Here is a 22,670-nt window from a genome sequence, read left to right on the forward strand (position 1 = left end):
GGATTCGTTAATCTAAGGCTTTTCTTTCAACTTTCAGACCTCCGGAACCTTCCAGAGCTTTCATAAGCCTTCATTTTGTATGCAATAAAGTGAAGTATTTTCCATATAGTACTATAGGTCTGGTCTTGCTATAGGATATATGTGGCCAGATTTGAATATCATCATTTCTCCTAATCGTTGAGGGACGTGTGAGACGAAGGTGGCTTTTTGACTGCAGGTTCATCCACTGGCCATGATGGCTTTGTGTCATTTTCATTCAAGACAGTCCAGCAGCACCTCCAATAGAGATAGAGGAGGAGGAGGAGAGGAAAGGAGAGGAGAGACTCTCAGTCCCTCATCACTTCCAGCAGCCTGCCTGCTCACATCTTTTTAAGCGATAAAACTTGATTTTTTTTTTTTAAACCGACGCTGTCGACGATTAAATCTGCTAATTAAGATCGTTTTTTTTTTGGATAGCGACGTGCTCGTCTCGCTGAGGGGCTTCGGATGGTTCCGCGAGAGGCTCGTACGTTCATCGTCTCACGTTTTTCTCCTTTTTTTTTCCTCCCTTCTTCCTTCTCTCCTCTTCCAGCCCCGGATCTGTAAGTTTCACCAGCCAACAACAAAAAGGCGGATTTTGGCAGAACGGGTTCCGTGTCGTGGGACGTGGGCTGCCCTGCAGCAGCAGAAGGGGACAGGTACCACCATCATCACCATCATCATCATCATCACCGACGTCCGCTCGTCCCGTCACAGTAAAGCCCGTGTTTTATTTGAACTTACGTACATCATATATTCATTGCGTTTACAAATGAATCGAGTGTGTGTGTGTGTGTGTGCGTGTGTGTGAGACAAGAGGCACGAGTTCACCTTAAATAGTCTGCAGGTCGAAGAGAACAAAAATGAATTAATATATATATATATATATAAATATAAAAAAGCCGCAGACCAGCGGGTTACAAACCGCGAGTAGAAGAGAAGACGCGCGACGGTGCAATTGATCTAATGCATACCTACAGCAGCAACAACGCAAAAAAGAAATCATAAATATATATATATATATATATAAAATGCATAGCATGCACCCGGCGCCGCTGGCGAGATCCGCGGGCTTGTCGGGGTTTTGGGGTGTCTGGTGCAGCAGATGCCCTTGCGGCGGGAAGGCACCGCGAGTTTATGTAGAACTGCACGCTGTTATCTGTATCGATTAAAGTGCTTTGCGGAGGCGAAGAAACGGCGAGCAAAAAAAAATAAAAAATCCGCAAGAAAAACATGCAGAATTATTAATTTTTTTTTTTTGATCGTGCAAACTGAGAGGGAATCGCACTGTGCACCATAGGTGCGCATATTCGCTGCTTTTCTGAAATAATGGCAGCGGTGAACGGTGAAGTTTTGTGACAAGATCCCCGAATTCGTCTCAGATGTTTTAGCACTATTAGCTCTGGGGCTCTGGTCATGTGAGGGCTGGTGGAAGGTCTCCATGAGGTCCCACAGCTATTACGTTCCTTTAAATCACCTCTTCATATTCCATTTATGTACAATCTCATTCTCGTTCTGTCATTCACAAAGTCACGTGGCTCGCTGCTGCCTGCTCCACGTTGCTGGGGAACAGTTGCCTCAGAGACTGAAGCATTGTAGGGGCTTCACTTTTTGAAGTTTGTCGGTATGATGAAGTCTTTATCGTTGCGGCAGGTAAAATCTCCATAGTGCGTTCGAGGTAATGCTATACGTTTACATTTACATTTACCTTCAAGACATTTGGAAGATGCCCTCATCCAGAGCGACTTACAACGTGCTTCCATGTTACAATCAATAAAGTGATCAATTGTATACCTCTAGACACCTTATGATAAAACGCTGCATCTAAACAAACTATGAGCCCCATGGCACTGTGCATCTTAATGTTTGCAGAGTGATTATTATAATGCTTCCATTAGAATCCTGCACATCAGATGCAGTCCTTGCCGTATTCGCGCTGCCCTTCTCCTGCTGGAAAGTAGGCTAATATCCACCAGAGGATTTTTCGCTCGATCCTAAAGAATAAATCACTGTGAGACGCGTGCTTACATTAGGGCGCGTTGGCCTGCTTCTTTAGCGTTGTTCCACACGAATGAGAAGGTGATGATTACTTACAGTAATAAATTGCGTAGGTGCTGACCACAGAACTCATCAAATAAATAAAACTCATACCATTTTTTCCTTTTTTAAACTATGGGTTGAAGGGGACTTAGAACACCTGCCGTTTTGTTTATGTCACGTGCACGTGACTCCATTGAAGCTCCTCCCCATCCCTGTTATCCACATTTAAAATTGTGGCGTGCTTGGAGGACTTGAGCAGATTCCAAGATTGACCAATCAGGACACAGGAAAAAAAACAAAACAGTTTACAATTCCTGCTGACCAATCAGGAGAGAGGGGGAAAAAAACTGTTTACAATTCCTGCTGTAGCTCTTGTGTGTGTCACCTGGTCACCCTTAAGCCATATTCGTTTTGAGAGATGTGCGGAGCGGAGAGCTGAAGGAGGTAGAACGGCGCGTTGGGGATTTGCCCGGGCGCGAGAGAGGAGTGGTGAGGGTGGACATGAGAAAACTAATTAAAATGGCTTTCGCGGTTGTGAAATGGCTCCGCGTGCCTGAAATACTGCTGACCACTTGACACCCATCGAAGCCACATAGAGGAAAAATGTATTATCCTTGAAAATTAAATTACCTCCAGCGCTTGATAAATTTTGACACCATCCCATAGAGACTTGCTCTGGGGTGGCACCTTTTAAAAATCCATTGAATGTCTGAAATAATGTATTAATCTGGATTTTTTTTCCCATAAAATATTGTTGAATGTATGATGCACCAGTCCTGATGTTTTAGTTTAGACTGGAAGGTTTTAGAAATGCATGCAAACATAGTCGTTACACCTAATTTAAAAAATGTAGTCAGTGCATTGGGATCTTATGGTTATGTTCAGGCTTTGACACAGTTCACACGATTTTACCTTGAGACACTGCACAATGGGACCAGGTTACATAAACGAGTATTCACAGATGAGGTCCATGAGGAGAAGAGCATTAATAAGAGGCTACTGAATGATGCCACCAGATTTATATAGGCCTTTTCATCACAGTCCAGGGCTAAATATTTCAAAATTCATTATTTTGAAAGCTTAGAATGAAAAAAAAAAAAAAAAAAGACATTCTAATGGTGTTCATGGTCACGGTTGCTTTGCCTCCAGCCATCTCAAAGTTATGTGAAAAAAACTTGTCATTCTACAGCAGCATTTGAGTTCAGCTCAATTTCAGCTTTGAAAAGGGAACTGTTGTGTTTGGAGAAGGTAAACTCCTGCCACGCGGGACCCTGGAATTCGAAAAGGCGCACTGTGACGTGGCGCCGGGGTAGAGTGGCGGCTTTTTAACGAGGGGGGCGATTGCACCTCTGCTGAAGGCCCCGCGGGGCGCGCTGTAAATCATCATTTTACACTGTCTGTTCCCGCTCTCCCACAGGCCGATCATCTGGGCCGGAATTAAGTCGGGGAACTAATTGCACCTGAAAGGGCAGACTTGCGCCTCGCCTGCTCCGTCTTCGCAAGGGCACGCCGCTGCGGCATGGCGAGCGCTGAGATGGCCCGTCTGACGGAGGAGGCCGCCGTCTGCCAGTCCAACGTCACGAGGCTAAAGTGAGAAGGCCGGCGCTCCACGGCGCAGCATTCATGCAGCAGGGGACCATGTCGAAGCCGAGGGGAAGAGCATGGCCGCCCATCATCCGCCTGCGCGCCTATTCTCCCGCAATGGCCGGCGTGAACGCGATGGTATGGATGGCTGTCCTCGCGCTGAGGTTCACCGCCACCGACTGCCAGCAAGCACAATACTCCGTCGCCACCACAAACTATGGCAAGCTGCGCGGATTAAAGACCCACCTGCCCAACGAGATCCTGGGGCCGGTGGAGCAGTACCTGGGGATCCCATATGCCCTGCCGCCCACGGGCGAGAGGCGGTTCCAGGCTCCCGAGCCGCCCTCCTCCTGGCCTGGCATACGCAACGCTACGCAGTTTGCAGCCGTTTGTCCGCAGTACCTGGAAGACAGATTCTTGCTCAGTGACATGCTGCCGGTGTGGTTCACCGCCAACCTGGACACACTGGCCTCTTTCGTGCAAGAACAGAACGAGGACTGCTTGTACCTGAACATCTATGTGCCCACAGAGGATGGTAGGTCACAATATTGCATCCTGTCCTTGTCTTTTGTATATAATAAGAACCAGCCAGTCAAAATATTAAAACGTGGCTAATTTAGTGTAGTGACTCGGTTGTACCATATAATTAGGGCAACGTGATCTAGATAGCTGGATACTTTATTGATCCCATGGGGAAATGTAGGTACCCAGAAGCTTGTATAGACAAAAAGTGCAGCTGGACATATACACAATACAGAGCAGTACAGAGCAGTAATGGAAAGAATTAGTGGGCAGTGGTGGCCTGGTGGTTTAGGAAACGGCCCCGCAATCAGAAGGTTGCCGGTTCGAATCCCGATCCGTCAAAGTGCCACTGGGACGCCACTGAGCAAAGCACCGTCCCCACACACTGCTCCCCGGGCGCCTGTCATGGCTGACCATTGCTCACCAAGGGTGATGGTTAGAAGCAGAAGACACGTTTTGTTGTGTCACCGTGTGCTGTGTTGCAGTGTTAAACAATGACAATCACTTCACTTTCACCTAAAAAAAGGTGACTGCAATACATGAGCAGAAAGTACAAAGTGCTAAATCTCACCCCTCTGACAGGTGCCATTGCGCGATATAGGGGTGTGTATGTGCAAGGATCTCACAATACGATACACATTATATGACCATATAATGTGATACATATTTCAATTCAAAGCACCCGCGCCATGTACAGGAGTTGCAAGAGTTTTCCTCAGTGAACGTAAATTTGCATACAGAAATAGTGATTTTTGATGTCCCTGTATCGATACAATGTCACAACTTTATATATCACGATTTATCGCTGTATCGATACTTTCTAACACCCCTAGTAAGAAGGGATTTTGTTCACCTGTCACCAGTTTTAATATTATGGCTGATCAGTGTATTTTTATGTACATCTTCTACTTCCTTCGGCTTCTCCCGTTAGGGGTCGTCACAGCAGACTGTTGCAAATTGATTTGGCAAAAGCTTTATGCCAGATGCCCTTTCTGACGCAACCCTCCTCATTTACCCAGGCTTGGGACCAGCACCAAGAAATGTTAACGTATTCTTGACCCAAATTTCTGAGAATTGATTATTGCCTCTTTACTTATTTGGAATGTGACAATTACTAATGATTTTCACCCCTGAAATAGTTCCTGCCACCATTTTTAGTCATGCAACTCCTATATGCAACCTTGGTTTCTGTGCACCTGGACACAATGAACAATAACATGGGACCAAAACGTCCCTTATGGGAATAGAGACACAGTTTCAAAAGCACATTATTCATCTTTTTGAGTGAATCAAGGCTGAATATGACAGCTTGGTGATTAAGGGCCAATCGCAGTTTCGTATGATGTTCCTCTGGAACAAGATGGCTGGAATTGAGGTTACATTAGTCATAACTGCATTTCCTTTTGAATAAAATTTACTTAGAATGAAGTCCAGCATTAGACTGCTCCTTATATCTTACACAATAATCTGTAATTAGTAATAGGAGTATATTTTATTTCCCCTCTCTCACTCTTTCACTCTCTTTGTACATATATCTATCAGAAGAAAAAAACATATTCAGACTATTTTACATTCAAGCCACATTGATTTTGCACAGTGCACTGTAGAGGCTGTATTAATGTGTGCTTTTTAATTACCCCCTGCCCCAAGTCAATTTCATGGAACCTTGAATGAACCAACTTTTCCCCATATATTCAGGCCTTATATAGCAAAGTAATGTTTTTTTTAATCTATCACTTTTCATTTAATATGCCATTTATTTTTTTCCTATAGACAAAGGAGGGCAATTAGCTTTATCAGTGTCTTTGCAGAGAGAGTGGAAAGGGAATTTTCATTCATTGTGAATTAATCACAAAAAAATGTGCAGCCCGAGGGAACAGAGTCACATTAAACAGTAAACATTATCCACCGGTGTCCTTGAAACCTCAGTACTGGGACAAAATGATGGTGTTGGTGAGGCTGGGATGCATTTCTCTTTTAATATATACAACTAAAAGAGCCATATAAACTCAACTTTTAACCTTGCGCTTTCATTTGGTGTAATTTTACTGCTTTATGGGACCCTGAGGTTTTGTCTATATACAAACATTTCAATCTCCTAATTTTACACACCAATAACAGTGTATGATGTTTGTCGCAGATATTCATGACGAGAATGACCTTAAGCCAGTTATGGTGTACATACATGGAGGATCTTACATTGAGGGGACCGGGAACATGATCGACGGGAGCATCCTCGCCAGTTATGGGAATGTGATTGTAGTCACCATCAACTACAGACTCGGAGTGTTAGGTAAGCAGCTTGAGAGTTTGTGTCTTGGTATATTGAGTATTTTTTGGCCGCATGGTAAAAGGTTATTATTTATTTATTTAATTAATTTATTGCCTTGCTCACTCACCTGTACCTAGAAGATGCAGTAAACTGATGCAGAAAAATAATTCCTGTGACCTTTGCTTTAATGTTTTCACTGTGTTCTGCTGTTCATAATGCGTTTCGGAAACAAAAACAAAGAACAACACTGAATATTTACTTCCAGAATTAAATTTTGCTCAGAGTATTTAATTTGCATTAATATACATTTGAAATGTAATGTTTCCCTTGGTGCTGTTAGGACGCTTGAACGTTTGGTGTGATTATCATTATGCTCATCATCCTATGTGACCTTCATTAAAGAGTTGTTGATTAGAAGTGATTAGAAGATTTTTGATTATATGGTTAAAAAAATGCTTCACTCGCCCATTGCTCATTGCTTTATAAATTTGTTCCTATCAGTAACAGCCACAGATACTCATCAGGTTTAGTTTTTCCAGTCACATTGGCATTTTTGTCTGACAAGTCAAATAAGTTATTTGTCCCAAAATAAATAGACATTTGGCAAAAACTAAAAAAAAAAACTACTATTAAATGTATAAAGCCATCCTTCCTATTGTTTTTTTATGAAAATTTTAAGCTCGACTTGGCCATTGTCCTTGTCCCAGTATACACGCACCGGAACTATATTGATTCAGATTTGCTTGTTGATTTGCTTGTTGTTATTATGATTGATCAAGCTAAATCAATACGACGGTCATGCACGTTAACCCGTGTCATTACGCCGCCACTTCAGGGTTCAGTTGGACAAATACAGGCCCGAGTGGCTTGAGTATCGGCTGCGTTATCACCGGATTTCGGACTAACACAATGGTTGGATTTTCACACACTGACTGACAACCCTGTGCTCTCGTTGTGCCAAACAGTGTGCACAACCCGTAGCCGTTTTGTGCGAATTATTGATTTAACTAGCCTGAGAGAGCTAGACGAATGCTGTTGACATTAACATAAGATTAATGCTGAAATGCAGCTTCTGTCGTTTTCTGGAGAGAGCACAGCTCCGCTGTTGGTTTGTAGGCGGCGTGTTTGCATTTTCCAGCAGCTGCTTCCCTCAGGAAAAAAGCCTATGGAAAACGGGGCGTGGGTTCGTGGTTTAAAGGGGCTGTAGAACGCTTCCACGTGCTGCACAGGATACATCGTTCGGTGTTAGACGCATTTTAGACCTGTTTTCTTTTTTGGTGAGAGAAATTGGAATTTTGCTAGCAACATTTCGCAGACTAGCCGACTCTTGTACTTCCCTTTTCGATTCAGTTAGCAAGAATTTTATTCTTTTTTTTATGTGCAAAGTGTACAACACGCAGTGAAATGCATCCTGACCCACTCAGGTTTTTGACCAGCAAGCTAAAAACGCGAACAAAAAATGGTGTTCAAAGAGAACAAAAAGCCACAGACATCACTGGGTGGTGGCTGCGGATACTTCACCGACATTTTCTGTAGCAGAATGTGAATGTTAAGTGGAAATGAAATAAAATTGGACAGAGTAGAGACTCTACATAAAGCCCGTTGTGCGTTGATTGTGCAAGGACAGTGTAGGAGTAGCAGATTGCAGGGTAGTGATGAGATGATCAGACAACAACAATGAACATTCAGATGGTCGTTGCGTGAGGTGAGGGGTGTGGTGGCCTGAGGATGGAAGACTCATCTGAGTCTTTTGCCTGGTTTCAGGTATTGAAACAGGCTGTTTTTTGGGTGTGACTTGTCCTTAATAACCTTGAGGGCCCTGGTCATGTATCTCTTGGAGTAAATGTCCTGCCGAAATGGAAGAGGTGACCTGCAGCAGCGTTTCGCCATACGGACCACCCTCCCAGGAACATGAAGCTGCTCACTCTCTGATGTTGAGGGGCTTGAAGTTCCGTTGCTGTCCCCTGATGGAATCCACCACCAGCTCTGTGGTGTTGCTGACAATTGGCTGGAGGTGGTTTTCCATGATGTGAGGTTCTCTACCTCTTCCATGTACGCCGGTTCCTCATTGCTTGAGATGAACCCCATCACCAGCATGTTGTCAGCAATCTTCACGATGGTGTTGGAGCAGCGAGTGGCCACACAGTCATGGGTATAGCTGGAGAAAAGCCACGGACCAAGTATGCTCACGTTCCTCATAGGCTTTGTTCTGAAGAAAGTGGATGTTCTGAAATGGTTCTCAACTGCCAGAAATTTGCAGCGGATTTGTTTTCTTTGGCTGTACCTTCATCTCACTGGGAGGAAAACAATCACATTCGACAGACGCAACAGTCTAGATGCGACCGAATCAGCTGATCCCGTGCGGGTTCGGATCATCTGTAAATCTGCTACTGTACTGCACTTTGCTCTGGGCCTGCACTTCTACGGGTCAGCGCCTCATTACAGGATGGCAAAAACCGGCAGTGTGTTTATGACTCTGGAATAAATTGTGCAGTGAAAGTCCTACATCACAGCAGAAGATTTCAATTAACCTTTATCAAAGGCTGGCTCCAAGTCAGGTGATTTATGCACCATAGGTGAAGGTCACAGAGACCTCATTTTCTTTTGGGTGCGTGGCAGCGCTGGCTGTGGAATTATCAGTGGGCTCAGGCAAAGAGGCCCCGCGACTTGACTGGCAAAATGACTTGGGTCAAACAGTAGAACGCGGTGCAGTCTCCATGCTTCATGTTGTTATGTGTTTGTGTCAATTAGACCTTTGTGACATTTTTACCCGCCCTCGTACACGAGTAATGCTCAAGGCAAGCGCTGTGATGTCCCCTCTTGGGGTTTTTAATGGATGTTCTTTCATGCATTTTCGCATTAAATGAAGAGGGACTGTGAATTAATTACATTCTGAGATTATCATATGAAAACAAAACATTGACTAGCACTTTCACTGAGATCACTATCGCTTCTGGTGAACCTGAAATGGTGACTCAGTGACAGGCAACACATTGCATGCAATGATTAAACTGTCAAAGGGAAGAATGCAAAACACCAAAGAGCTCAGTATAATTGGCACTGTCACACACTTGTTTATCAATTGTCATGCTGTGTACCCAGTAACTTTAGAGCTTTATAAGCCGCATTGTGAAGAATATGACAACTGGAGCCCATAGGCTATAATAATTCTCTGGCTAAAAATACCCGCTTCATAATGCATACATTTACACATTACAACATGGATGAAAACAGGTCTTACATGATTCCGCGGTTGCAACATTTGTCGTATAGACCACAGTTCACAATGAGGACCATCTCCAAAATAAGTACCGTCATTATGAGCAGCATTAAAACATGGTAGCATAGGCCTGTGCACCAGGGGCTCTTTCATTCCTAAAATGAGCATAATCCACAGTCAATACTGCTGACAAACACACATCAAGGCAAAATATTGAGTTTACTACTGCACTGCAGTTAAACATGTGATTCATCAGAGGTGGGGTGCAAGCAACGTGGGGGAATCTAATGTTTAATATTAATGTTTAACATCTGAGTCATTATCACAGCTGAACAAAGCATTCACAGCAGTCGAGTTAGCAACCACAGACATAGAATTACTAGACACCGCATTGACAATATCTACCATATTGTGAGTGGCCAGCCCACCAATAGAGGTAGATAAAACAGAACTGTATATAACACGTTTATAACAATATTACATTCAACAGATTATGGTGAATTATTTCTACTAAGTACTATATTAAGTACTATATTATATTCAACTACTAATACTGGATGAAAAAATTAACCATGTCTACAAATGTTCAGTTTGTATCCTAGTTCCAAATATTTCAAACATTCAGAGAATATGTATAGTACTTCATCTATATGCTTATGCTTATAATGCATGATGAAGTGGAAATGCATGGAAATGGCTGGAAATTCCATGCGTAAGCCAAATAAATGTATAGAAACTGATTGTATTGATTATATTTCACGAGTTTAATCTTGTACTTGATGGCACCATAGAAACCACACAAAGCTGATGAGGACATGGACTTATTGCATTATAACGACAAAAGCTACACAACTGAAAATCTTATTGTTTCTACTCGGGTTCCCTTCACTTGGGCAAGCCTGTCACTCTGATGATGTCTCAACCATGACAATGTATGCTGTGTGATGCATTAGTTATGCGATTGCTCTGTAATACACCTAACATTCTGAAATGCTCTGCACACTTTGAAGGCTAAGGTCACTGTATTATTTGGCTTCTGTGGTTTTATTTTTCTATAAAACAATATTGAACATCATTTTCAGGTCCTGGTTGAGTGAGTGCTCCATGTTTCAATGGCAAAGGATAAAGTGCTGATGTATTTACTAATGTTTAAATTTTACAGATTGAGTGTTGCATATAACAATACAAAATGCTGTCTAATTTGAAACAGAAAAGCTGTTTTGTGCTGGTGTTGGTGTGATGCTGGAAAAGGCAAACTGTCTGCATCACTGAGATCCATCCATTGCAACCCTGATTACTATTGCATTTTCTCTGTCACAGACACAAAGTGTGAGAAATTGTCTCCGTGGGTGAGATTTTTGTTGCAGGGTAGGTGTTGAGGTAGAAATGATGCAATTTGACTCCAAGTGCTGGAAAGAAGGTTAAAAAAAAGTCACAGAAAGTCTTAAGTCTGTTAGGCTTGTTAAAGATAAGCAAGCCAGCAGTCACCAGTGGGTTTTGTCTGACTTGCAGTGGAATCATGCTGACAAGGGCCACAATAATCTCGAAGGGGCAAGGCAGCTGCAGTTTTCAGCTCAGTGAATAATGCAAAATGACTTTCTGATGACTAGCTGCTTAGTGTTCATTGGCTTAGAATCTCATCCAAAAGCAAGTTTTTTTTATCAATTAGTTAATTAAATTGAACTCTGTGGGATCTAGGCTAAGTGGCATTTTAAAGGTTTGGTCTATATTTGTTTGAACATAAAATATTTAAAGGCATGAAATATATTCCTAAAGTGAGCATAATCCACAGAAAATAGTTTACTACATTGAAGAAATTAAGAATAATTTCTGCTCTGCATTTAAACATGTGATTCATCATGTTTAATATTAATGTTAATTATCATTATCAGTAATTATCACAGTGGAACAAAGCATTCACATAATTTTTTCTTTTAATCAATTAGTTCATTAAACTGAACTCTGTTGTTGTCACGACTACGGACTTACGGGGAAAGGAAGCGCAGAGGTCTGACATACTGGGAAGGGGGTTTTATTATAAACAATAAAGAAATACAAATAAACAATGGCGCGGTGGCCGAAAACGATTTAACTTAAATACAGATAAACTAAAACTAACCCGTAGGCGTGTGGCGATTGCCAGAACTCAAATTATAAGCAGTGTTACCAACTGAAGTTCACGAAAATGCCAGCGACCCCGAACGGGCTGAAACTTCCAGCATTTATGGGGCGTCAGGATTGGATTCCGGTGTGGAGCCCAGCTGCAGGCAATCCTGACAGAGCCCCCCCTCCAAGGGCTACGTCCTCGGAGCCCCAACAGTACCATCAGTGGAGGCGGCGGGGTGGACGGCGGCAACCACAGGGCTCCTGCCCTGCTGTATCCTCCCCTTGGAGGACCCGGTCCCTCGGGCTGGCTCCCCGGCGTGGTCAGGCGTGGCGGCCCCGGTCCCTCGGGCTGGCTCCCCGGCGTGGTCAGGCGTGGTGGCCCCGGTGCCTCGGGCTGGCTCCCCGGCGTGGTCAGGCGTGGCGGCCCCGGACCCTCGGCCTGGCTCCCCGGCGTGGTCAGGCGTGGCGGCCCCGGACCCTCGGCCTGGCTCCCCGGCGTGGTCCCGCTTGGCGGCCCCGGACCCTCGGCCTGGCTCCCCGGCGTGGTCCCGCTTGGCGGCCCCGGACCCTCGGCCTGGCTCCCCGGCGTGGGTCCCGCTTGGCGGCCCCGGACCCTCGGCCTGGCTCCCCGGCGTGGTCCCGTATGGCGGCCCCGGACCCTCGGCCTGGCTCCCCGGCGTGGTCCCGCATGGCGGCCCCGGACCCTCGGCCTGGCTCCCCGGCGTGGTCCCGCTTGGCGGCCCCGGACCCTCGGCCTGGCTCCCCGGCGTGGTCCCGTATGGCGGCCCCGGACCCTCGGCCTGGCTCCCCGGCGTGGTCCCGCATGGCGGCCCCGGACTCCCGTACCTGCACACAATAATCAGGGCCGATCCATCTGGGTACGTGTGGGCCCTGTCTCCACATGTCCCCTCTGACACGTCTTGTGTCACCCCCTGCACCGCGCAGGGAGATTGTCCCAGAGCCTCCGGCGACTGTTCCAGGCACCCCAGGCTGGTGCCTTCTGGGACTATGCAGCCCCTCTCGCTGCACGGCCCTGGTGCCAAGGGGGGGGGCATTGCCAGACCATCCGGCTAGCCCCTTCTGCGTCCGTTGGGACAAGCAGGCCCTCTTCCTGCCTGTCCCAGCTGGGTCCTCATGCCTACCCGGGGGCTCTATGGCGCTCCACCCCTCTGGAGGCAGACGCAGGCCCATGCCTGGCCCGCCCTCCTCACTGGCTACCGGAGGACCCAGCTCCATCGCTTCCCCACCTCCCCTCCCCTCAGGAGGAGTCCCCAACCCGAACTGCACCCCCCCAAAAAATTCTTTGGGGGAGCCCCCCCCCGGCTGGACTTAGGGGTACCTTGGGGCTTGTCCACCTCGCCTTGGACCAGCACATTCGGGTCAGGAACCTCCTCCCTGGGGTTCGGCTCCGCGGCTGGGTCGCCATCTGGTGGACACAAAGAGGGGAAGTGGGGGCGACATACGGACACATAAACCACGCACACACACACAGACAGAGACAGACAGAAGAGAGGGTCGTCTGGCTCCCTCTCTGGGCTCTCCGGGACCTCCTCAGGGGGCACAGCCAGGATCTCGGGAGGAGCGACCTTCTCGTCGCCCACCAGTGCTGGGTCTTCTTGCCCCGGATCCTGACTGGCACTGGATGTGGTGGAGGGGCAGAGTTCGATCCCTGGCTCAGGCCGATCAAACTCCGCCCTCAGTCTCTGTTGGAAGTCCCGAAAACTCCTGTCTGTCTCTCCCTGCTGCCAGAGGGTTGTGCTCCAGCCCCATGCTGATCCAGTCAGACACGTGAGGATGGTAGTGATCTCGTCTGTGTCTGCTGCCCCACTGAAGGGTCCCGGGACATTTGGGCTGTCCCACACGGGGCTGGGCACGTCGCTGGAGATGGTGGTAGGTGTGTGGTGTGGAGGGGGGTGGACGTCTTCTCCAGCAGGTGTGGACGCTGGTGCTGCGCTGCCATTTCGCTGGGGAACGTCCGGGCAGAGGGAAGGCGGGTCGGCGACTGGAGCAGGAATGGAGGATTCCCTGCGAGGCAGTCCCGGCAGCGCAGTTGCTGGCTGGCGACCTCCCGTCGCCCTCTTCCACCAGCTTTCCTCACACTGCTGGGAGGGACGTGGGTCTCCACGGACCTCGTGACGATCCTGGATGGGCGCAATGGGCGGAGCCATCCCGGCACCGACTGCCCAAACGGCGTCATCCTGGTCGTCGTCCGTGTCAACCTCGTACCCCCGGAAGTCACATGGGTCATCACGGACGCCGCGATGATCTCGGACGCGCACGCTGGGCGGAGCCATCCCGGCACCGACCGCCCACCGAAAATCCACGTCATCATCGCTTTCGTCATCCGTGTCCTCCCACCGGTGACTCCGAGGGTCGACCACCCTGCGGACATCCTGGACCCATGGCGCGATAAGCTCCCATGGGCAGTACTCTGGCCATTCGGGCTGGAGGCTGCCCACCTCCTCGCTGGAGGAACGCCGCCGTTGTTGTTGCCGCTTCTCACCCCCCTGGAAGTGACGTGGGTCCCCACGGACCTTGCGACGATCGCAGACTGGCGCGATGGGCGGAGCCCAACTCTCGTCTCCCGTGCTCTCGTCGTTGTCCGTGTCGTCCCAGTCCACAGGGAGCCTTGCCAGCAGAGCGCAGAGTTCTTGGCTCGACATGGCGAAGATCGTGGGGGTCGCATCTACTGCGCTCGCTGCCCACGTCACTTCCTCGCTGCTGCCGACGCCAACGTCCTCGCTCCGCCCACTCACCCGCCGACGTTGTCGCTTCCGGGTTTCGCGGAGTTTCCCGGGGGTGACGTCATCACGCGGCGCCGCGTACCACGGCTTCTCGGGGAGAAAACGCTCCACCAGAACGGGTGTCGCGTCTCTCCCCTGCCGTCCGCGTTCGCCGCGCTGGCCTGCGTCCTTCGCGGCGTTTCTTCTCCTCTGCTTTCCACCTCTGCGCTTTTGGGTGGGTCTCTGGCATTCTGTCACGACTACGGACTTACGGGGGAAGGAAGCGCAGAGGTTTGACATGCTGGGAACGGGGTTTTATTAATACAAACAATAAAGAAATACAAATAAACAGCGGCGCGGTGGCCGAAAACGATTTAACTTAAATAACGAACTGAAACTAACCCGTAGGCGTGTGGCGATTGCCAGAACTCAAAATATAAGCAGTGTTACCAACTGAAGTTCACGAAAATGCCAGCGACCCCGAACGGGCTGAAACTTCCAGCATTTATGGGGCGTCAGGATTGGATTCCGGTGTGGAGCCCAGCTGCAGGCAATCCTGACAGTTGTGGCATCTTAAATGTTTGGTCTATATTTGTTTGATACTTGGGTTGTATATGTGGGTTTGAAAGGCGATCATGGCCCACAAAAAAATAACTGTTAGGGGTATATAATATCTAAAGGCATGAAATATATCATGGACATCTATGACATCATTAAACAGTGAAGGAAATATGGCACTATTCTGAAAAGATGAAGACGTTCCTATCACCGAGCACAGAGAATGCTCACCGGGAGGCTATCAAGAGGCCAGCAGCAACCTTAACAGAGCTGCAGGATTTTATGGCAGCCCCTGGCCGCTCTGTGCACATTATGACCAGTTTGTTAATTTTCCACAAGGCTATGCGGTGCATTAAAACAGTGAGATGAAAGTCATCTTTCTCAAAAAAAACAAAAAAAACATCTAAGTTCTGTGCAATTTTATACCAAGACAGATCCCGTCTCTGAAGAACATGTGTGGAATGTTCTTATGGTACAATTCTGAAAAGCATCATTTATGCAGCAGGGCTCATCTCACTTAATACTGGGTTTTCAGTCTGGCCAGAGGTTAGTTATGGGGAGAATTTGTTTATTTTGGGACATGGGTGCGGGCAGATTCAAGAAATTAAAGAAAAATATTTTGGCAAAAAAACCACAGTCCTTTGCCAGAAAGATGAAGAAAAATAAGAATTGATGTTCAAGACATAGCATCAACTGAACCAATGTCTTCTAGTAGCCTAGGCCTATTCTCAGTCTCACAGAAAGGAATTTGTTCACAGGGGTGTTGGGCTCTGTTTTACTAAACAATCTAAATAGCTAGATTTTTTAATTAATCCTATTTAGCGCATTCATGCCAGTGCCCCAGTCAGCCTGTACAGACTGTCCAAAGGTTTTCATGAAAGCAGTTCATGCAGATTCAAAATGTTGTTAATATCATATAATATTATATATCCACCAATATAATAGTCTAGTTTTAACTCAGAAATACACAACAACTGGCCAACTTAAGAATCTTTTTACTCTCTGCCTTCTGAATGGGATGCAATGACTGTCTTACCCCCACGAGACTTAAATAATGATGCCCGTTCCCCCATCCTCCAGTGGAGATGAAAATAAGATGAACAGAGGGGCTGTCTAAGATGAGCCATGGCCGCTCTGCATCACAGATTTTGCTGTGCTGTATGCATCTAGCCATTCTCTTCCACCCGAAAGTGGCATCACATCAGTTGTCTATGGGTTTGATCTTTATTCCAAACCATCTTCTTCAGGATGTGCATCTATGGGCCAATTAAATGCTAAACTGTACTGCTCTATTATGGACAGCTTCACATTTCATTGTGTGGGACAATGTTTTAAAAAGAAAACCTATGAAAGCGCTAATGTAAATTTCTAATGTAAATTATTCTCAAATATTGCAAATATTTACAGTATGTTTTTTACATTTTTCACAAGTCGGGGTTGTTTTGTGCCTCATTCACACCCAGTGACTTGAAATAATATAATCCTGTAAGAAAATTAATAATCTGTTCTAAACCAGTTAAAGGTTTAAATAAACACTGATCTAGAGAATTAATCTGATTTGAATCTTAAATATTCCCCTTTATTTAGTGATGTAGAAAACAAGATGATTGATCATCAGCCTTGGGTGATTTCCATCTGCAGATTCATGTATGAATGTATTTATTTTCCATCTTCAGCCCACAGAATGTCTATATGACACAAAACATGGATGTTTTTTATTTACAGTCAGTGAAAGCATTAAGTTATTAGCTTGTAATGACACATTTTAGTGTCAAAATCATTTAATGTGCTCTGAAACATGATATTGTTTACTTCTTCTGGGCTGTCACTTATGAATAACCAAATCCACCAACCCTTCAGTGTTTGGTTAATTAAATTGTCAACACTGCCACCTAGAATATCAAAAACAAGTGAGCCAGTTATGACAATGTGACTACAACGATAAAGCCACCTAACAGTTCTCAACAAAAACATACAGCATATGCCAAAAGGGATGGAAAATTGATGTTGTATTGAGGTTGATGCTGACATGTACCAAGGACCTAATTCATGTCTGAATGTCAGTGACATGAAAACTAATTTGTAACGCCATCCCGTGAACAACAAATCATAAAAAAAGGTCTGGGTACTCTTTCAGCCCTGAGTCATTATTAAACATACACTGCACAACACGATGTAACTCCAAGTCAATCACACTTCTTCTCATCAAAAGGAAGCAACACTGATTATCAATCAAATTCACAAATGGAAATAGACAACATGTGGAAATTACAGGCAATTAACAAGACGTCCCCAATAAAGGCGCGGTTCTGCAGGTGGTGACCACAGACCACTTCTCAGTTCCTATGCTGTCTGGCTGATGTTTTGGTCACTTTTGAATGCTGGCACTGCTTTCACTCTAGTGGTAGCATGAGACGGAGTCTGCAACCCACACTCAGCTCATCCAGGATGGCACATTGTGCCCAGTGCGCTTGTGCCCTGTGCTCTATACAGGTTCACACTGAGCACATGTGACAGACGTGGCAGAGTCTGAAGGCGCAGTGGAGAACGTTCTGCTACGTGCAACACCCTCAGTTGGCAGTGGGTCAGTAATGGTGTGGGGTGGCATTTATTTGAGGGGCTGCATAGCCCTCCATGTGCTCACCAGAGGTTGCCTGACTGCCATTAGGTATTGAAATGAGATCCTCAGACCCCTATGGGACCATATGCTGGTGCGGTTAGACCTGGTTTCCACACAATGCTAGAACTCATGTGGCTGGAGTGTGTCAGCAGTTCCTATGGACTGGCCTGCCTGTTCCCCAGACCTGAATATTGTTGAGCACATCTGGGATGTCATGCCTGGCTCCATCCACCAACGCCACGTTGCACCACGGACTGTCCAGGAGTTAGCGGATGCTTTAGACCAGGTCTGGGAGGAGGTCCCTCAGGAGACCATCCCGAACCTCATCAGGAGCATGTCCAGGCATTGTATGGAGGTCATAGAGGCACGTGGAGGCCGCTCACACTACTGAGCCTCACTTTGACTTATTTTAAGGACATTACAGTTGGATCAGCCTTTAGTGTGTTTTTCCATTATAATTTATTATTGTGACTCCAAATTTAGACCTCCATGGGTTGATCAATTTGATTCCCTTCGATAATATTTGTCTGATTTTGTTGTCAGAACAATCAACTTTGTAAAGAACAAAGTATTTAATAAGAATTCATTCAGATCTAGGATGTCTTATTTTTGTGTTTCCTTTATCAATGCTTGAGTCATTTTTTCTTTTTTTCTATGTTTTCCGAGCGAGTGTGTTTTACGTTTTAAGCTGTGCAACATTTTATTTGTCTTATAGGATTTCTGAGCACAGGGGATCAGGCTGCGAAAGGAAACTATGGATTGTTGGACCAGATTCAAGCCTTGCGATGGATTAAGGAGAACATTCAATCCTTTAACGGTGATCCAAAGAGGGTGACGATATTTGGATCTGGAGCTGGAGCCTCATGTGTCAGCCTCCTCACCCTGTCACATTACTCTGAAGGTACACATTACACAGAGTACACATGTACACATTATGGAAACCTACTGTGGTCAGAATTAGGCTTGGCAGCTGGCAACTGGTGCAGTTTTTCTTAGTTTCAAACTGAGTGCTTTACTGATTGTTTTCGCTTCTCTCCTCCAAGACCTTTTTCAGAAGGCCATTATTCAGAGTGGGACGGCGCTTTCCAGCTGGGCTGTGAACTACCAACCTGCAAAATACACCCGCATGTTGGCTGAGAAGGTCGGATGTAACATGATGGACACCGTAGAAGTGGTGGAGTGCCTGCAGAACAAGAACTACAAGGAACTCATAGAGCAGAACATCACCCCGGCCAAGTATCACATCGCCTTCGGGCCTGTCATTGACGGGGATGTGATCCCAGACGATCCACAGATCTTGATGGAACAAGGGGAGTTCCTGAATTATGACATCATGCTTGGGGTCAATCAAGGAGAAGGCTTCAAATTTGTGGATGGTATCGTGGACAGTGAGGATGGTGTGTCGGGTAATGATTTTGACTTTGCTGTGTCAGATTTTGTGGATCATTTGTACGGCTACCCAGAAGGCAAGGACACGCTGCGGGAAACCATCAAGTTCATGTACACAGACTGGGCTGACAAGGAGAACCCAGAGACGCGCCGGAAAACCCTGGTAGCGCTTTTCACTGATCACCAGTGGGTGGCGCCAGCGGTGGCAACTGCAGATCTACACGCTCAGTATGGATCGCCCACATATTTCTATGCCTTTTACCACCACTGCCAAAGCGACATGAAGCCGACCTGGGCAGACTCAGCGCATGGAGATGAGGTGCCGTACGTGTTCGGGATCCCAATGATTGGGCCGACTGACCTTTTCAACTGCAACTTCTCTAAAAATGATGTCATGCTGAGTGCCGTGGTGATGACATACTGGACAAACTTTGCAAAGACTGGGTGAGTACACAACTGATACTTAGACTTAACTGCAAAAGAACAATTAATGTGTGAATTCACAGCCTGGAGTGTTCCAGATTCTGGGATTTACTAAAATCAAAATCATTGCTTGAGACAATGACTTCTGTTATCGGGCTTCATTACCAGCTAGAAATACATCTAACCTTTTAACCTGTTATATTTCTCTTGACACATGACCTTAAACGATGATGTAGCTACAACGTACAGCTATGTAGCATTAAAAAATCATATCTATGGTACATTCTTTAAAAATGTTGTTATAATGCTGCTTTTGAAATTCTGAAATTGTATGCAGTTGTTGTTCAGCTATTTTTATTGTAATTACTTTTAGTTATTTTTTGCATTGTGATGTCATTGTCATTGCAGGCAGCGTATTTTCATATATTATTGTGTAATGGGTCATTAAGTGATGCCCATGACTAGGAACACTACAGTTAATGAATGTGCGTTTTCATTGACTAGCATTGTTGCATTGTTCAAATTTTTTCTGAAAAAATGTCCCTTCTTTTGATTTCAGTGACCCAAATCAGCCTGTTCCCCAGGACACAAAATTCATCCACACCAAACCAAACCGCTTTGAGGAGGTGGCGTGGACAAAGTACAACCCCAAGGACCAGCTCTACCTCCACATAGGACTGAAGCCCCGCGTCAGAGACCACTACCGAGCCACGAAGGTGGCATTCTGGCTGGAGCTTGTGCCACATTTACACAACATCAACGAACTCTTTCAATATGTATCAACCACAACCAAGATCCCCCCTCAGGACACAACATCCTTCTCATACACGAAACGCTTGTCTGGGAAACTATGGCCGTCCACCACTCGGCATCCCACGACCCCAAATACCAACACCAAACAGGCAACCGACCAACAGAAGACAGGAACTCACGAGGACAACACCGTGATGATTGAGACCAGACAGGATTACTCTACTGAGCTCAGCGTGACGATTGCGGTCGGCGCCTCCTTGCTCTTCCTCAACATCCTGGCTTTTGCCGCCCTTTACTACAAGAAGGACAAGCACCGTCATGAGTCAAATCGCCGACTGAGCCCTCAGAGGAACCTCACCAATGACATCTCGCACATCCAGAGCGAGGACCTCATGTCCCTGCAGATGAAGCAGCTTGAGCATGACCACGAGTGTGAGTCCCTGCAAGCACATGACACACTCAGGCTCACCTGTCCCACCGACTACACCCTCACACTGCGGCGGTCCCCCGACGACGTCCCTCTAATGACACCGAACACCATCACCATGATACCCAACTCTCTGGCAGGGATGCAGTCCCTGCACCAGTACAGTCCCTTCAACTCACAGAACAGCAGCAGTATCCCCCACGGACACTCCACCACGAGAGTATGACTCTGACGCTGACTGTGCTACACGCTATTTAGGGTAGCTGAAGAGTGTACAGTATATCTCCGTGTCCAAAGGGGGACTCAAAAAATGTTTATTTTATTACAGACTTCTGTGAATAACAAAAAAATTGAACTTATAACTTATAACTTTGAACTAACCTATACAATGTGAACGGTGAATGTAGAGATTTTAGCATTCGTATCTTAAAAAGGAGATTTAAACTTGACTGATTTAACAACTGAACAGATTTTCTGATATATATATATCAGTCTAATATGATCACTGCATGGCCTCTGAGACATGCAGCTGCCATGCTTCATTTATTATTTCTTTCCATTTGTGACATTCCCACTCTTGATAGCCTCCCTTGGGAAAATGCAATCGAAAAAATTACAAATCAGGTTTTTCAGTACAGCCTGCAGCGCTTTTAGGCAATATAGAAAATGTTATGTTAGTCATAACATCATGTTCTGTATCAGAATAAACAGAGGTTGTGATGGCGACTCAGCCCATCTCATATTCACTTACATTTTGAAACATGCCATCCTACTCCATGTCTCCAGCAGCAGTGCTACTGGAAGAATTACTTTAACTGATTCAGACAGTCCCCTAACCTGAAGTGGATCACTGACATGTCTGTGTAAAAAAAATGTAAATTGTGAGCAAACTGTTGCTTTGCATTGTAATCTTGTGTACAGGGACATAGTTTTTTTCCATTGAATCCACAAAACAAAAGAAAAAACAATTGTAAATAGCTAAATCCGCCCGACCAACCCACCCGCTGGATCTCAGTTTGACATTATTGGCCAGAACTGTCCTCACTGGTTCATATGCACAGATTTTTGTTGTAAAGGGATTAGCTAGGAAGTGACTCTTTTGCTCATGCTGTGGAGGTTTAGTCAATTCTTCTTTTTGTCTTTTTGGCCTTTGGCTCATTTTTGTGGCATTAGTATAATATTACATTGGGGGCTGGCATCATGTGATAGTTTCAAGTCACCATGTTTAGCATTGTTTTTATTACAATAATCTTACAATACTTTTGCATTAGAAAATAACTTATAACCAGCTGTTATCATGAATGGTGTGCTTTCAACGTTTTTTTTCCTTCTTTTTAGTAGGAAAAATTGCGACGAACAACATGGGAATCAGGGTGAAGTTCAATCTATTCTATTTTATTGTATTTCCCCTTTTCCTTTCTCCTTATATTTTCTTCTTAACCAATGAATTTGAAATGTATAAGACTTTGCTGATTTTTCTAAATAAAAAGATGCATTTTAGACTGTGATTGTTGAAAAGGAATTCTGGTATCAATGTTTTTTACTGTACCATCAGGGTCACATCGCCATGAGGAATTTATGTAGTTACATTTTGATCCAAATTTTCTTTTCTATGTTTTTGTTCCGAGTTACACTCTGAAGACTTCTAAAGATCATCAATTTATGATTCCTGTTGGATGTTAACAACAGTAGGCAAAGGCAGTTGTTGGTCTGGCCTTAGGGGGTAAGGAAATGCACCCATAAACAGAAGGTTGTCAGGTCGAATCCCGATACGCCAAGGTGCCACTTAGGTGCCACTGAGCAAAGCACCGTCCCCACACACTGCTCCCTGGGCGCCTGTCATGGCTGCCCACTGCTCACTAAGGGTGATGGTTAAATGCACTGCGGTGCTGTGTTTCACAATGATAATCACTTCCATTTCATATATATATATATATATATAAATAATGTGCATTATTTCAAATAATGTGTTCATAAAATAGGTTTTGAAATTTTCGCAGATGGATGTTTGTTAT

The 22,670-nt window shown here is 45.6% G+C and overlaps 1 protein-coding gene across 2 annotated transcripts; it reads left to right on the plus strand.

Annotated features, from left to right (window-relative positions):
• Nucleotides 1–206: 206 nt before the first annotated feature.
• Nucleotides 207–22,163, plus strand: nlgn4xb (neuroligin 4 X-linked b). Of its 2 annotated transcripts, none has more exons than XM_028991446.1 (6): nucleotides 207–734; nucleotides 3,476–4,177; nucleotides 6,305–6,457; nucleotides 18,379–18,564; nucleotides 18,707–19,496; nucleotides 20,035–22,163. In XM_028991446.1, the coding sequence occupies exons 2-6, from the start codon at nucleotides 3,682–3,684 to the stop codon at nucleotides 20,879–20,881; spliced, it is 2,472 nt and encodes an 823-aa protein (XP_028847279.1). In that variant the 5' UTR covers nucleotides 207–734; nucleotides 3,476–3,681; the 3' UTR covers nucleotides 20,882–22,163. The 2 variants fall into 2 exon arrangements, with proteins under 2 accessions (XP_028847279.1, XP_028847278.1); XM_028991445.1 differs by having other exon boundaries at nucleotides 207–677.
• Nucleotides 22,164–22,670: the final 507 nt, after the last annotated feature.

This window comes from Denticeps clupeoides, chromosome 9 (genome assembly GCF_900700375.1).
Source record: "Denticeps clupeoides chromosome 9, fDenClu1.1, whole genome shotgun sequence".
Lineage (NCBI taxonomy): Eukaryota > Metazoa > Chordata > Actinopteri > Clupeiformes > Denticipitidae > Denticeps > Denticeps clupeoides.